We start from the raw sequence: 16,920 nt of genomic DNA, 5'->3' as shown, positions 1-16,920 counted from the left end.
GTTCTAACATAGCCGAATATGTTGAAAGTTGTAGATGTAGAGACGAAGGTCTGCTACAACTGAATAAAATATGTTATGTCTCAAAAAGTGGTTACAATTGTTTACTTAAAATGTATACAGAAAACAAAAGCTGGAAGTTCTGCATAATAATAGGCTTTGGCAAAAAAAAAAAAAAAACATAATAATAAGCTGCTTTTATTGCAACCTCCTGGTTTATATTTTTTATTCAATGGTTAAGTGCAAGTCCATCAAACTGGAAGAAGCAGTGTCACTTTCTGTTGAAGATGCAGGGAAGTGCAACTGATTCTTTGGCTTGTGCAATGCACGCCACTTATTAATGCATGCCATTTCTTCAGGACCCAAACTAGGAAGTGTTTTCTGGTTTACAAGTTCCAGGATCTTTTCCGTTTTACCAAGAAGGAAAACTGCATACCGCACACTTTCTTCCCGTAATTCGACTGAGCTGCTAAAACACTTGAGGGATATGATATGTTGTAAGTTGGTGAGACAAGCACCTAATATATCTGAGATCATGACAGTTAGTGCTTCAAATAATTTCTCACTGCTCTGAATGCTGTTTCTTTCATAATTTTGCAGAATAGTTTGGCTTATTCTATACATGGAATTAGCAGCCAGTACCATTATGGGCCACTTTGAATGGCTTTCCTTTAGTAGACATTGATTCACATGTCTTCTTAAATTCCACATACTTATTCTTTGCTGCATCAGCAAGCCCTTCGAGTATTTCCTTTGTACTTCCTGCTTGGAAATACATTCTATTAAGATCCACATCTAGCCATTTATGATAGAGATCAACTCCTAGCCACACAGTATATGCTGCCTTCCTGATGTTAGTCATGTCTCTTTGTGCATGGAGGTTTTCTTCTATGATTTTGACATACACAAGGCCTTCATGTACACTGCGCATCAATTGCTTACGTAAACAACTGCTGGTGTTCGGAATTGCAATTGCAATGGCTGTTAGAGTCACTACAGGAAGAGCCCAACAGTGTGGAGGTTCTTCATTATCTAGAGAGAGAACAAGGTCACTATCAAATTCTTTCACTCCATGGAGTCCTGATGATGATTTGTCCAACAATTCTAGGAGATGCTTGGGCTGTTTTTCCCCCCCTTCTGTATCCAGTGATCAGTAGCATCACAGTTGTTCTTCATCATCATTTCAACTAGTTCATTCTCACCTTCGAGATGCAAAACAAAACGGCTAAGATCTGGTTTTGAGCTGGGCTGCGAGTCTGATCCTGAGTCAATTGATGTGTTGTTGGATTTGCACCAGATCAACTTTTTGCAGCACATGCAGAATAACAAAATCCTGCTTATAAAGTATATCGAAATGAATCTAATAACTTTGCTTGCCAACACGATTCCGATTTGCATTGCGATACACAAATCCAAAATTCGATCTTTTGCACCATGGGCAAGTTTCCGACACTGCCTGCTCTGGATTCTTATGGTAAAAGGGCACTCTTTCATCTCTACTAAGAACTGGGTCCAGTTCTTTTCTACTCTGAATTCTTTCCTGCTTTTCTTCCCTGTTGATGGGCACCTGAAATTTATAGCAGTAAACCATCTAATTGCAGGAGCAATGGTACCAACTACTATTGCGATGGTCTGTATGATGAGAACCAAGATGGTCGACCATTTATAGTCAGACTCCCCATTGCAAAATTTAAATGACCCGGGCATCAAGTATGATCCCAGCATGGCCTCAGCTAAAGTCATGGCACTCAGGAGACACAGTGCACCTGCTGCAGTGCATGTAACTGAACGCCCCAGCACAAACTGGGGGCTGCAGGTATGAGCCATCATCCAGTACTTCATTAGATCTTGTCTTAGTTTCTTATGCACTGCACTGTCACACTCATTTGAGCATTCTTTCGCAGCCATTTTGTATTTCTTCTTGTACTTAAGTTCTAAATATTTCTTTGTAGTTGGCACTGTTAAAGCTGAAAAGCTCAAGATTACAAGCAAAACAAGCATGAGAAACATGATTAATGCATGCTCTTTCCAGTAAAGATAGACCACACCAGTGCCTAATTGGATGCAGGTATTAACAATAACAGTAATAACAAGTATTCCCAGAGCCATAATATTCATCAAGATTTCTTTGTTTTCCATGATTCCAAGAGAAGGCATAGAATTACCCATCAGTGTACAGATCAAGGCACTGCTGCTAAGTTTTGCAAGCTGATCAATGTGGCGAGGCATTGGGGTGTTTAGATCCACTGACAGTTTGATCGCCACAGCTATTATGGTCAATGAAGTGGCATTAAGGCAGGAGTACTTGCTAGGAAACCACAATTTTCTACAGTGGATGCCATGGATGAGATCTGCAGCCATCATAATTGCACAGGCGAGAGTTGCTACTGCTATATAGATGCCAATCCATGGAAGAGGCTCACTGAACTTTGCTTCATTCAGGTTTCCGTCAACACTGCAACCGATCTTACCCATCTCTATGTTTTCTTTTACTTCTAATCCCCTCTTGATTGCTAAAAAGGTCGGTGAAGTTGCTTTGAATTTGCACTTGTTGCGAATAAGTTTTGTCCACGGCTGAATTTATTTCTATTTAACAAAAAAAAAAAAAAAAACCGATGACTACTGAATGATTCTGGCTTCATTCTTAAGGGCAGGTGAAAATCTTGCCATTTGTAATAAAGTCAAGCAGAACATTATAGCCACTATTTGGAATTATGGATAGGTCATTGGGTCAGTGTATTTTTGAGTGGTGGTGGCTGATTGATATTAGAAAACCAAGTTGATTTGTTGGATAACCTGTCAATTTATTGGGGGCCTGCTGATAGGTTCTTTCAACTTTAGCTTTAAAGTCCCACTGGCACAAGTTGGTTGTTTGTTTTTGGTAAGCCGTGTTATCATGCGACTGCCACTAAGCAATAAGTGTAGTCGTTGATAAGCGAAATTGATTTTATTCTAATGAATTATATAATGGAGCAGTTGTACTTAAACTATAATGCCAATTTGGATGAATTATCTTGATGGTGCCATTAGATATGTTATTAAGCTTAGTGAGCGCATTTACCCAAACATTGAAATTTTTTTGAACATTCGATATAAACTATAAGGTATCATGCGCTAGCCGCAATGTCGATGTTTGAAGTAATATGCGGACCATGCAATGCAAAAAAGTTATTTTTGCTGCTACCAGTGCCTATGAGGAGTTAATATCATCCCAAGGAGCATTGAAGAATCAGCATTCTGCTCACCAGGCAGAACCGTCAAGCTGGTCTCCTCCACCTAAAAATTGCATAAAAATCAACTTTGATGGTGTAGTGAGTAATCAGCTGAAATCAGGCATTTCTTCTGCAATTGCTAGAGACCGGAGGGGCTTTCCTCTCCTCTGGGCTGGAATTGTCGCCACTTCCAAGGTATTTTTAACCCGTTAATTTTGGAAGGACTGGCATGCAGAGAAGCATTAATTCTAGCACAAAGTAATCTTGAAGGGGATTCTCTAATAGTTATTAAGGCTCTTCAAGGTTCTGAAATCCCCCTCCCAATCCAGGGCATTTTTCTATACATCATGCACGTTTCTGAGCCTTTAGAACATTTTGTTTTTAGGCATGTTGCTAATAGCTTAGCCAAGAAAGCCTTTCATCACGATCAATCCTTTCTCAAGTTCATTTTGTAACATTATCTATGCCTGTTTAATGGCTTCTTGAATGAATTTCTTTGTAAAAAAAAAAAAAAAAAAAAAAGAAGAAGAAGAAGAAGAAATCTCAGGGGCTGCAAATAAACGAAGCCGACTAGTGAGACCAAATAAACCCAGTCTACTGTGGTTCAATTTTTTCATATTTTCCAAATAAGCTGATGATAGTAAAGGAACCTAAACGAGTTGTAAAGAAATGTTTTCAGTATAATTTTTCATTTTTACTAATAAAATACAGGAAAAAAATAAAAAAAAATTATTCAATTAATAGTGAAGTATTATTACTAAAATGTATTTTTACTAACTACTAAAATTGTTATTAATTTCTTAAATAAAGCTAAAATTATCAAACATTAACATTTCTTATCAAAATTTGAAAAAAAATTATAAAAACTTAAAATTTTTTTTCATCAAGCATTTTACTTGCAAAGTAAAATTATATTAATTTATTCATTTCATCATGTTATGTCAAACAAGACTCCTTGAGATTTACTAGCAATATAAGATTATCAAAAATAAAATTAATTCTAAAATTTGAGGATAAAATTGGTAATAAGACATATAATTGTATCATTAAAGCAATATATTTCTTAGTTAATATATAAAAATTTAATTAAATAAAAAGAAGTCATTGATAGAAATAATTTAATATTTATGTATTAAGTTGTGTTGATCATGTTAAATCGTATATCACTTATATAAAAATGACATATATTATAATTTTAAATTAAAAATAAATAATTAGTTAAAATTTTATTTTTAACTTTTAAAAATAAAATTTATATTTTTTAAACAATTATAATTTTTTTGGGTCGAAATTTAATTTAGTAAAACAATAATATACAAGAATTTCTCAAAAATTATTTATATGAGATAATAGCTCTTTTAAAATTAATGAGTCGAAGTACGAAGGCGTTTGTGGTTCTCTCCCTCGCCCTTTACCAAACGCACCGTTTTCTCTTTTCTTTCCAAAGGCACTCTCTCTGAACCGTGAAATCGTAATAGCATTCGCACCAAAATAGAAGAGATAGAATGGGGACGAGGACGAATTTCTACAAGAATCCTTCAATCTCTTACAAAAAGGACTTCAGTCTCTCTTCTGTTCTTCAAAATCTCCAAGGTATCAATTGCACTTCAATTCCCATTTTTTTCATTTTTCTAAATCTGATTTCTTTTAGGATTCTAAGAAAACCCCGGGAAGCCGAAAGAAAACTGAGTAATATATGATCTTAATGAAGCTTCATGATTGCCAATCAATAATTTGCCCAATTTTCAGCTTATAACGTCGCAACTGGGAGTGCCCTTGTGACCCAAGAGCAACAATACCGTGATGAAGGGAATGATAGACGCGGCTGCAAAAAGGCTGGTCAGAAACGCTGCTCGACGGAAAATCCACGGTCTTATAAGCGTGGTGAAGTCGAAGAGCATGATGGACCGATGACTCACCAGGATTACATAGATAAGAGAAGGTAAAACTTAAAACTCTATTTTATCTATTTTAATTTAATTTGACATTTTCGAACTTTTTCCCCCCTCTTTTAATTTCTCGAGATGATAAAGAGTTCAAATGATCTCTGTGTTTGTGGCATGAACAGGAAGGAAGTGAGGTCATCTCATCCTTACGAACCATTAACTGCTGATGTTTTGGTAATTCAATAATTGTTGCAATTGAAATTTATGTAAGCTTTGAATTTTTAAAAGATTTTTTTTCCCTCACCAGTACTGAAGCTTACTATTTGTTGTTGCAGGGAACTTCTAGTTCGGTTTTAAATTTGTTAAACTATGGAAGTAGGTACCTTTCTGATTACATACAGTTAACATGTGATTTGTATTTCGATGATTGAAATCCATTTTGGCATACATTATACTCCTGTTGGCAGCTGGAATTGACTCACAATTAAATGAATTGCTCTCTCTCTCTCTCTTCCTCCCGTTTTTCCTTCTATCCTTATTTCCCACCCCTCTCTCTCTCTCTCTCTCTCTCTCTCTCTCCCTCTCTTACTTTTTGTGTGAATGGGAGGAATTGTACTAGGGAGTGACGAAGGGTAGAAAGAAATAGGAATTAAGTGCGTTATTCATCTTGGTCTGATTTTGTAGGGAGAGAGTGTTGAGCATATCTATTATTGACATATTTTGTCCATAAAAACTCAGGCGATGAAAGTGCTTCAGAATCTGATGAGGAGGGCACCCAACATTCTGGTTTGTTTCCGGATATCTGTTTACAATTTGTTTAATCATTGTCTTGACAGATTTGTCTATAATCACTCATTGAAATTTGTCGTGTGTACTAAATGGCTCTGGTAGATTTCCCTAATCTTTCCTAAACAGTGAAAAATTCTGAATAATAAGTGACAAACTGGTTGTAGTTGCATTCATAATACTGTCCTGCCAGGTGCTAGGCAGTTGTGACTCATGATTATATACTTGTCATTGATTATGATGATTTATTCATTTGTTCCTCTTTAGGCCTCACAAATGAAGTTGAAGAGATCAAGACTAGAAGTGAGCAACGGTTTCCTGCCCCAGCAGAACCTGTTTGTGTGGTATGTGGAAAATATGGAGAATATATATGCAATGAGGTATGGGGAACCTAATACTTTACTTTTTAAAACATTCCTTCTCTTTCATCTACTTGCTGACCTATATATGTCTATCTTTCTTAATAGACTGATGATGATATCTGCAGTCTAGAATGCAAAGCTGAACTTTTACAAAGGCTTAAACCTGCTAAGGTGCTTTTGCATTGTGAACTTTTTTGTGATGTTGAGCTTGTCCTTGCGATTGCTGATATCCTAACTTCTTTCAATTTTATGTTTCAGCGTGAGTTAAGCAACCAAAAGCTAGATCATCCTTCTTCTGGACCTAAATGTACGTCATCAATGCCTGAGCTTGGGGAGGACACTTGGGATTATAACCACAATTGCTGGTCCAAGAAGAGATCTAATCTTTGTACTTACAAGTGGTATGTTTGACGGTGATTGATAATATTTATAGATAAATTTTTTTCAAGATTCAAAAATGCATTATGTAAGAGTTGATGCTATGAGGGAAAAGAATGTGCAAATGCCTCCTTATTTAGTCTTTTTAATTTTGCACTTGTGGATTCTGGGGCATGAATCCCAACTGCTGCACAGCAAAACCAAATGGGTTTTGCAATCTTCCTTGAAAGAAGGGAATTTTCTTCTTCCTTTTTTTTTTTTAGGGAGAGAAGGGGGGGGGGGGGGGGGGTGGGGCGCTTCGTAGTTGTGGGTTTGGTAGGACCAGAAAACTCTTATTGCTGTGAATACATGCAATAATATGTTCAGAACAGTTATTTGTTTCGGTTGTGATTGTGCCATTGTAGTTGGAAATGCCAGAGGCCTGGTCACCTTGCAGAAGATTGTTTGGTGACAACATGTAACCAGGTTTGTTACTGTATTTTACTTAATATTAATGTCACCTATATTATGAAATATGTTTTAGTTTAGCTTACTCATTTTACCTCTGCATGTAGGTGTCAGAAGGGCAGAACAAGAATCCAATATGCAAAGATCTTCTTGGACTTTACAGAAGGTCTGTACATTACATTATTCGACATTTTCTTGCTACACTCTTATTATGACTATGAGTCAAATTCTGCCTGATTGCTCTTGATTACTGCTTTCCACCAAACCATGAATATAATTTGGAAAGCACTTGCTGAATAAATGACTAAGCAGGAAAAGTTTATTTATATTTATCTGCTTTATGTTTAATCCTTTGAGAAATTCATGGATAACTCAGCATTATTTTCTTGGTTCTCTATGTCTTTGCAGATGTCATCAGATAGGTAAAAATTTGTCAGCAGCAAACTGCAATGTATGCCGCAGTTCTTTAAGTTTGGCAACATGCCTTCATTGTAGTGCAGTCCTTTGTGACAAGTAAGCACAACTTGTATCTCATTATCAGCTATTGTTAGATTTCTTAATTTGGGATTATATTCTGTTGTTCTCCTATCATTTCTGCTTTTCATGGTCTCAACAGGCACCACGGCCCCCCCTCCGCCAACCCCTTCTTCTTTTATTTTCTCTCTCTCTAGTTGCTCTACGTTATTTGTATAATTTGGATGTCAAGTAATTTGCACAATATAGTATCAGATTCTTCTGAGTGATTGATGGCTGGTAGTTAATTCCATAAGTCAATTAAGAACGCATTTTCAGTTAGTGGAACTGTAGGATATTTGCCATTATATTAGTTGTGTGCCTTAGCTGTTAATGAATGGGAAAGGTGATGGGTGTTTACAGTATTTGATGTAAAGCAGTTGATCAATATGTTTTCTTGTTTGTTTGAGCTATGAAAGCGCAGTGAAAGCATGTATATATATATTCCAGGGAAAGGATGGATGTTATACTGCTTGAGCTTGATAGAAGGCAACATGATTGTTATGTTATATGATAAGCAGTTGATTCTTTGCTTTGCCTAGCAAAATTAATATGGTTTGATGTTATTTATAGACTGGGCTTATATTGGCTTCCATTTCAGTGCTGGTCATTTGGATGAGCATATAAGGACACATCCAAGCCATCAGCAATATTACTCTCATAAACTTAAACGTTTGGTAAATATATCTTTAACTACCGTTCACTCTATATTTAGGTTCATATTACTTGTAATTCTTTGCTAGTGACTTGATTTGCATTGTGTATATAATCATTAGACACAAGACGATCTGGGCTGGTTTTGATAATTTTAAAGTTTTTGAGGTCAGCAATATAGAAACCTAATATTGATTTTGAATAGTACCCTGACTAAGGGCTTGTTTTATTCTCTCAAAGATCCATTACTTTGATGAGATATATTTAGCTAAGCTGAAGATTCTAATATGTACTTGTGATTAGTATAAAATCTAATTTCTGCTTGTAACATTCAAGTGCTGCATTGCTATACTCATTTGAGTTTTACCTCATGTCTTTATAACATGAGAAGTTATATTTTCTGCCCCTGCTCCATGGTCGAAGGTCCAAATAAAGCATAATGCAGAAATATGTATAGCATGTAGATACTGCCTTGCGTATTATACAACTGATGATCTTTTCAATTTTGATAACATTTCCCAAGTTAGGTGAGCCCTTGTTGTGTAAAGGGGTGCATTATTAGTTGCATTTCACTTGGACACAGTGTGTCAATGATTCATTAAAAATGAATAAGAAACAAACATACAAAAACACATTGTAGTTAATAATGTCACATATAACCCCTGCAGGTGAAATGCTGCAAATCAACATGCAGGGTGACCAACATCAGGGAACTTATGGCTTGCCATTACTGTTTTGATAAAGCTTTTGACAAGTTCTATGATATGCATACTGCAACTTGGTATGTTATGGATCTTTCCACAACCATTATTCACATTTTTATGACCAACATCGGGGAACTTATGGCTTCCCATTACTGTTTTGATAAAGCTGAATCAAGGTTTCTTAACCTTTTGTGTCACCAGCTGTTTTTGAGGCCACGCTTTTTTTCATAGAACATCTCTAGGAGAAAATCATTGATTCTTGTTATGTCTTTTTACTGATTAAAAGCATCCTTGTGTTTGCTACTTCACTGATTGCAGGAAAGGAGCTGGATTATCAATGATCTGGGGTTCTGTTTGCTGTGAAGATCACTTTGAATGGTGCGTCTAGTGACATAAGCTGCCATATTTTCTTATTCTTGTGTTGTCCTACTCACCACTACTTTGCTTGTGGCTGTTGGTTGCTGCAGGCATAGGATGAATTGCTTGAATGTTGACATAGAGGATGGAGCATATATCGTTAATAAGAATGCAGAGAATAACAAACATATTCAGCTTAATGACTTCATTTTCTGATAGGGTGCTCGAGGGCAAACTATTACCTTACAAATTACAATAGCCTCCCTATTTATGCCAGGTGCTACACTGATACTGAGCTGTGTGATGGATTTGCTAAATATAAGAAAGTCCGAAATATATCACATTCAGTAGTGTAGCATGAATTGGATCATGCTTTCAGTAATATTGTTTGCCCATTATCACTGTTAAAATAGGAAGGTATCTGAAAGTTCCAACTTCCAAGGGTTTCTTATTATTTTCTTTGATGACAGGCATCAGTATGCCCCAGCTATTGAGGATTGCAGCTGAATGTTTGCTTTCTTCCCATATTGATAATTCCAACAGCAAAATCGGCTGTTATCTGGACAAATTCAGATATAGCTGTAGAAGATGCATTGTGTGTGTGTGTTTCTTCTACTTCACATCAATCACAGAGTAGCAGTGCTCCATGCTAAGCTTATTTAGAAACTCCATAGATTTTGTTTATATATACTTTTGTGGGTTCCCATTGGCAGCAAAGCGATGTTGATTCAAGTTTCCGTTTGGGAAGAATTATTAAAAAGTAATGTGAATTTTGATTGAATTTTATTACTTAAAACTGTTTCGATTTATTTGCCTGCTTTTGATTAAAATCAAATTAACTGTAACCCAATGATCCTTTTTATTATAGTCATCCTTTTGAGTTTTTGAAGTCCTTATATAACTAAGATTTCAAAAATGTTAGAAAATAAAAGGGAATGGCCAATCGGCCCCGTTCACCTTGCAAACGGTCTAGGTGTCAAGTGCCTTTTAAAGAAGGTAGAAATCTCCCAGTTACTTTTCTGGAATTGCAGGGATCCGGACTCTTCTGAGCTGAATTGTTTGAGAATTTATTGATGTGTTTTCAAATTAAGAGTTTTAATAAGCATGAAATTTGGCCTCTTGGTAAGCATATTAATTTGTTTGTTAATCCTGCAATAATATTTGTTGTGCTATCTTAATTAGGTTAATTAGGTTAGAGGATAGAAAGAAAAAAATGGGTAGACCTAAATTGATTTGGAGGAGAGTAGTACAACATGATCTGAGGATTTAACTTAAAATCGTTTAAAGTGGAGAAAGTGAATTCATATAGCTGATTTTAAATTTTTGAGATAAAGACTTAGTTGAGTTGAGTTGAATTTTTATCTTATATGGCTTGATTAAGAGCCTCTTAGCTGGCTTCATTGTCTGGAAAATCTGGTGCTTTGTTCTCTTGTACATGCTGAATTTGAGGACTTATTTTTTGTGTTTTGAATACCACAAGAAAACTGAAAGAATCAAAATATGGAGCTTTCAGCTGTGTCATATGAATAATTAATCCATGGCGATGCGTAGCCTACTTGTTTGAGGATTCTGTTAACTCATCTGATAAATCTGTGCTTTACGATTCTATTCTGATATTTGAAATCTGCCATAATTTAATTGGAAGTATCATATGAGTGCATAACTCTGCTGTTGATCATCAAGCCTTTGGATCAGAAATCCAGGTGATTCCATTTTAATATGTATCAGTGCAAACCAGAACCACATAAGAGAACAGCCGCATTTTCTGTCCACTTCATTCTGGAGAATTTTGTTGCTAGCTTTTATATGAATGGTAAGTGAAGCATTTTGTCTCTGTTGTAGACAGATCTGTATGTTTGTAGTACTAGTAGTGCACAGATTGTAATTGGGTGGTGTTACAGTGAAGAATTTCTTGACATGGGTTTTTGAGAGAAACTCCCGAGGCGTTGAGAATTCCATAGTGCAAATTGGCCATGGCAAGGTGCTCTGTGTCGCTGCAAAATGGACCAAATAAGCGGATTCTTAAATTATTGTTACCCATTGAGCCAAAAGTGCTTCCGATTTTTCCTCATTTTATTTTTTAATAAATAAATAAAACAGCTATAACTGGATGGCTCCAAGTGAGTTACGGAATTGGGATACTAGTTCAATTTATATCATACCTGCATTGCTCACGTTAAGACTTGGTTAATATTCTGACTTTTGATGTATGTAGCTTGCAAGTATTTCCATAAATACAATGAACGTATGCTTTTGAAAAGGTTCAGTTGGATACCCTAAACTAGGTGAATTGGTGATCTGAACTGGTCAGCTGGCCCCCTTTTACCAGGTTTTACTACAAAAAAGATTTGTTCAATGCTTAAATAATGGAGGTTCCATTTGATTAGTAGGCAAACAAACGACAAATCCTCCAACAAAGCACTGTCTCATCTCCTAATGTATCAATTTGTCCATGCTTATTCCACTGGCCGTTAGACCAACAAAATTTTCTAATTATTGTTCCCACTTCCCCATCTTATCTTCTACAGGTAAGGGTAGATTAGAACATGGAACCCACAATCGTTAAAAGCAAGGGCATTAACGTGCAAAATTTGGCAAAGAAACCCTATCAAGCCAAAGATTTGGAAGTACAAGTTGCAATTATTAGTAGTTAACTTGCAAAAGAAGAATTAAAATTAATATTATTCAAAACAAAGTCGCTGACGAGCATTAAGTTGAATTCAGATTTTTTAAATTCTTAAATTATTAGTTTTATTGTTGCTTAGATATCTGTCATTGTCTGTCACATTTGGGTAAGGTAGAGGTGATTATAATAAGCTGAAACATAATGGAGGTTTGGTCGTGGATATAAACGAGGTAATCTCAGTACAGAAAGGGAGTCGGAGAAGACCAGACTAGAGCTGGTAATCATCACAGGGCAAGAGAGCTCAGTTGGGATGCTGCAATGGTAACATTATCTAATAAATCTCTCATGTATTTTGAGGATCTGACGCTGCCCACAGTATGTTAATTACATCTTAAGCTTTCCATGGTTGTCAGTTTCTGGTTCATAATGATGTAGAGATCAATATTGTTGATATTTAATTGCAATTATATCAGAATTGAATTTGAGGACTTACCATCTTCCTGTCTGCGATGTTTGTTCCTTTTCTAGTTTCAGGTTATTGTGATGTCTGGAAGCATGGGATGTGCACGATGTCAACAAAGAGTTACCCGAGTTATGTCAAAGATGACTGGTTCGGAGTTCAATCCCATCATTGTTTTAACTGCCATTGACATAGAACTGTATTGATTTTTTTTCCTTTTGAAGTCATTTTAACTCATAATCAAAATGGACTTCACAAAATTCACAAGTGATAAAAGAAATTTCTAATGACATTATGATAATTCATATCATTACTTTGAAAATTACAACAAATCTGTTGGTCATGGAGTCAATTCATACATGAATTTTTAAAATTTTTAACGGTATAATTTGCGTAAGATATTGCAAGTAAGAAGGAGGAGTATTTGAAGAGTCGTTGCCAGACAAGCTCTGGTTTTTAATTGAAATGCATAAATTTGCAGGATTAAGAGAGTATACAGTGGATGTGAAAGAGAAACAAGTTATTGTAAAAGGGAATTGCAGAAATCAACAGAAGGAGGAAGATGATTATTTTAAATGCGAAATGAACAAAGAGCGTTGTTGTCCACTAAAATTGCTCTTGGGATCATTTGTAGCATCTTGCTTCAGGAAACAAATTGCTGATTAAGTATGACTTCTCTCTTTCCTGTTACCTATTCACTTGTCATGAAAAAATGAAACATCAGACTTTATTATGTGTGATCTTTTTTTTTTTTTTTTTTAATGAAAGTCAAAGCAAGTGAAAATGAGATAAATCCCATAAAGGCTGAGGAATTGTTGAGGCCTGAGGGTGAGCATCAGAACTGGAAAAAGGTTGACCCTTGACAGGAACGGGTTTAAAGTGGGTTGCTTGGAAATGGGCCCCAAGGCTTTGCTTCATGTTGTAAGCTATGGGCTGAAATAGTGCATTTGCCTTTAACCCAGTACTGGACTGGGGGAAAAAGTCGTAGATTTTCTTGCTCTCCATAGGAAAAATTATATATTATTTCTGTAGTTTCATATAGGATATAGCATATATAAAAGGACAAACTCATTATATTTATATATGTAGGAGTGAATAGGTCCCAACATATGATAAACAATCATAATTATGGTGTTTAAGTAAAATTATTTTTTTTTATATAGACGAAAAATTATAGAGTATATCTATTAAATTTTTTTAAAAAAAGTAATTATAATTATTTCTATTATATTAATTTATCATACCATGTAATGCAGTGATATGATGATATCACCGCGATGGAGATTAATGTTCTTCAATTTGGATAAACACGAGCAAATTAATGGCTTTAAAGAGAAAACAAAAGACCAAAAATATGTGGTGTCTTCGTCTACTTCATAACCCATTACAATTTGCATTAGCAATTGTACTGGATTGACTTGGATTAAACAAAAACGGCAATGAGAGAAATGATGGACCAAAATTCAAAAATAAAACAAAAATGGTTATGAAATATTAATTTCATTCCCTGTTCTTAAGTCTTTAACACAAGATTCTCCATCAAATCCATAGTAAAATTCATTCACTAATTATATAAAGAAAAAGGAACTAACAAACACCAATCCTTTATTTGCACCCGAAAACCCAACCTGCCTCATCACCCTCCTCACTCCTCAGGCTAGGATTTGGAGACCATAGTCCCAAATGCTACAAAGCGCCATACATCGAAGCTGTTTGGAGAGGATTTCTTTTTTTTTTTTTTTTTTAAAGAGAGGAATTACATAGATGTAAAGTACCAAAGGTCGTGTGAGTTTTTCTTTTTTCTTTCTCAATTTTTAGTAGAGATAAACTATCAGAAAAAGTCATTGAGGGTGAAAGGGGAAACAAAAGAAATTAGCCCAAGGAAGAACTCAATAGGCATATGCTATTAAATTTTTGTTTATAAGCCTGCCAAATAGATATGCAAACAGAAGAACAAATAGCTAATGCGGTAGTGACAATTTCGGCAGCCCGCCTTTCACAGCGAAAGCCAAGCGGCCACTTTTGCATGTGAGGTGAGGTGACCGTTTTCTCCATTGTTTAACCCCTTGAAACTCAAAATGAAAGAAATTAATCGAACAACATACTAGAACTTGGATACCCATTCACAGAGGATAATCAAACAAGCAACAAGAACATATACAGTCTTAAGAAAAGCATCAAACAACCAAAAGTTTCCCTTTAAAACTTGAAACGCAGAAGTAAAAGCACTGAACAAAGTTCTTGTGCTCATATACCAAAAACCCATATATGCATTCAGCTCTTATTCGTGGCAAGAAAACAAAAACAAAATCAGCATATCAAAGACCAACAGAACCGCGTCATTCTCTCAAGCTTTCAATTAACCTTAATCCGAGTCACACCTTCCTTCTCTTCTTCCTGGGTATTGACTTTAGGAACCACAATCTTGAGCACGCCATTCTTCATAAGAGCCTTGATCTTGTCAGTCTGGTAAAGCTCAGGAGCCATTTGGCATTCGTAAAAGTACTTCTTGGGTTTCTTCTCTTCCTTGAAATCATACTCATCTTCAGCATCCTCCTTGCTCTCTTCTCCCTTGATGTGCAGACACTCCATGTCCATCCACAGCTTCACTCCTTCCTTCCCGACGCCTGGCATGTTCATCTTCATGTACAGAGCATCTTCATCCTCTTTCACGTCAGGGAGGAATTTCAGTCCACCACCCAGAAGAGAGTCCAGGTAGACCAGCTTATAAGTACCTAGTACAAAGCAACAATATAAAGTTACCAAAACAAGAAATAAACAGAGCCAAATATCTCAAATCTACACCAATATTTAACGAATATATCAATACTAGAGAAATGGGTTACCGGTGGCGACGGGTATGGGGATTGGAAGCTGCGGACCCATATCTGGGTCGTGAGTGGAAATGCGCTTGGTTCGATAGGAGAAGGGCTTGGTGAGAGGCACTGCAGAAGCCATTGCAAAGAAAGATCCGGTTCTAGGGTTTTTGCTAGGGTTTTAGAGACCGTACTCTCTCTGTGAATGTGAAAACGGAGCAGTGAATACGAAGGTGATTGTACAGGGCAAGGCCAGAGTTGAAAAAGGACGCGGATGCGGTAACACGCGTCACTTTGTCGCTTTTATACATTTTTTAATAATTTTCGTCACGCGTCTCCGTTTCTCTGGTGAGTATGTCCTACCTATGCTATCTCTGCCATCTATCTGATTTCTTTCATATTTTCTCACGGCTATCCAATGGTGGAGGGCTGATGATTAGCGGATAAGAAACAGAGGTCGCACACATGTCACTCTGATTTTGATCATAAATTAAAGGTAACCAGGAGTATGCTTGTCCATCCTTGATGCATCGTCTCCATTGGCGTTTAAAAAATGGTCTCTTTGGGCACGATTGATGTATCCTCCATTTCAAGCAATTGATTAAGGGAAATTCTGTTGTTTGGTTCATTTTGAAATTCTAGTTATGAATTATGCTACAACTTTGCCATCCTTTGGCAATTGTTTTTGAATTCAATCATTTTTTTCAATTCTATTTTGATTTTGATATTGTGCAAAGAAGGTGAAACCCATAATTCTCACATAATAATATATTATATATGTTATTAAAAAATAAATTATTTTGTTATATTTATATATTTAATATTATAATTTTATTAAAAAATATATGTATATTATTAAAATCATATTTTAAATTTATATTTTAAACTTTTAATTTATTTTTTTAGTAAATAAATTTATAATGCATAATGATAAAAAAAAAATAATAATAATCTTCCATTGGAAAACTCCCTCTATCTCGACTCCAATCTTCTATAAATTGGAGACGGAGTCTCTGCACCATTGGCATTCCTAATCCATCGATAACCATGCCGTGGATCACTCTCTTGATGAACTTTTTACTTGGCTTCTCAATTATATTTCTCTTTATGAACTTTTTACTTACTTCTTCATGACACTAATAAATGTTTTATAGTTTGTCCAGCGGTGTAGATTATCCTGAACTTGTGCTTCTTTTTATCAAGAATGGCAACAGAACAGAGAACACTTCTTCCATTTCTGGCGCACAAAAGTTTGAGATTGGAGTGGATCCTTTTCCATTGAGGGGCGTGGTGGGCTTCTCAGCGAATACTTTTTTTTTTTAAAAATTTTTTATTGCATAATATAAATTTATTTATTAAAAATAATTTATAAATTAAAAATATAAATTTTCATTATACTTTTAATAATATATTTATATTTTTTCTAAAATTATAATGTTAAATACATAAATATATATAAATAAATTATTTTTTAATAAAAAATAATAATACATTATTGTGTAAGAAAGATTTGGAGCATGTAATACGCCTCTTTGTACTTATCTCACACAATATCGAAATCTAAACGAGGTCAAAAAAAAAAAATTATCAATATTAGTGTGGGTTCAAAAATAATTGTTATTCCTACTTTTAGGTAATTTTTATAACTCATCTTTAAATATTGCCCTTTATTTCACTTTTATTATTTGACTTCAATTTATTATAAAAAAATCCTTAAACTTT

At 35.3% G+C, this 16,920-nt stretch overlaps 4 protein-coding genes across 6 annotated transcripts; 2 read left to right on the top strand and 2 right to left on the bottom strand.

Annotated features, from left to right (window-relative positions):
* Positions 1-222: 222 nt before the first annotated feature.
* Positions 223-2,472, bottom strand: LOC110668704 (uncharacterized). Its single transcript, XM_058138478.1, has 3 exons — positions 1,200-2,472; positions 711-1,134; positions 223-613 (listed from the first exon to the last, which is right to left on the bottom strand). Exons 1-3 carry the CDS (start codon positions 2,470-2,472, stop codon positions 223-225), a joined length of 2,088 nt encoding a protein of 695 aa, XP_057994461.1.
* A 2,104-nt stretch (positions 2,473-4,576) lies between these two features.
* LOC110668749 (uncharacterized) lies at positions 4,577-10,105 on the top strand. 3 transcript variants are annotated; one of them, XR_009144757.1, is made up of 16 exons: positions 4,577-4,802; positions 4,959-5,151; positions 5,278-5,329; positions 5,431-5,470; positions 5,834-5,881; positions 6,149-6,261; positions 6,349-6,414; positions 6,502-6,644; positions 7,026-7,086; positions 7,176-7,234; positions 7,477-7,581; positions 8,183-8,258; positions 8,904-9,016; positions 9,258-9,317; positions 9,407-9,573; positions 9,767-10,105. XR_009144757.1 is itself a non-coding variant. In XM_058137840.1 (15 exons), the coding sequence occupies exons 1-15, from the start codon at positions 4,715-4,717 to the stop codon at positions 9,510-9,512; spliced, it is 1,323 nt and encodes a 440-aa protein (XP_057993823.1). In that variant the 5' UTR covers positions 4,577-4,714; the 3' UTR covers positions 9,513-9,737. The 3 variants fall into 3 exon arrangements, 1 of the variants encoding a protein (XP_057993823.1); XR_009144758.1 differs by lacking the exon at positions 5,834-5,881; XM_058137840.1 differs by lacking the exon at positions 9,767-10,105 and having other exon boundaries at positions 9,407-9,737.
* A 1,954-nt stretch (positions 10,106-12,059) lies between these two features.
* LOC131174456 (uncharacterized) lies at positions 12,060-13,563 on the top strand. The gene is made up of 4 exons (XM_058137841.1): positions 12,060-12,297; positions 12,451-12,532; positions 12,864-13,048; positions 13,151-13,563. Exons 1-3 carry the CDS (start codon positions 12,241-12,243, stop codon positions 13,046-13,048), a joined length of 324 nt encoding a protein of 107 aa, XP_057993824.1. The 5' UTR covers positions 12,060-12,240; the 3' UTR covers positions 13,151-13,563.
* A 907-nt stretch (positions 13,564-14,470) lies between these two features.
* LOC110668705 (24.1 kDa heat shock protein, mitochondrial-like) lies at positions 14,471-15,477 on the bottom strand. Its single transcript, XM_021830024.2, has 2 exons — positions 15,229-15,477; positions 14,471-15,117 (listed from the first exon to the last, which is right to left on the bottom strand). The coding sequence occupies exons 1-2, from the start codon at positions 15,338-15,340 to the stop codon at positions 14,738-14,740; spliced, it is 492 nt and encodes a 163-aa protein (XP_021685716.2). The 5' UTR covers positions 15,341-15,477; the 3' UTR covers positions 14,471-14,737.
* Positions 15,478-16,920: the final 1,443 nt, after the last annotated feature.

The sequence above is a fragment of the Hevea brasiliensis genome, chromosome 16 (assembly GCF_030052815.1).
Source record: "Hevea brasiliensis isolate MT/VB/25A 57/8 chromosome 16, ASM3005281v1, whole genome shotgun sequence".
Taxonomy (NCBI): domain Eukaryota; kingdom Viridiplantae; phylum Streptophyta; class Magnoliopsida; order Malpighiales; family Euphorbiaceae; genus Hevea; species Hevea brasiliensis.
The sequence above is the reverse complement of the archived record's forward strand: the minus strand, read 5'-3'. Positions and strand labels throughout refer to the sequence as shown.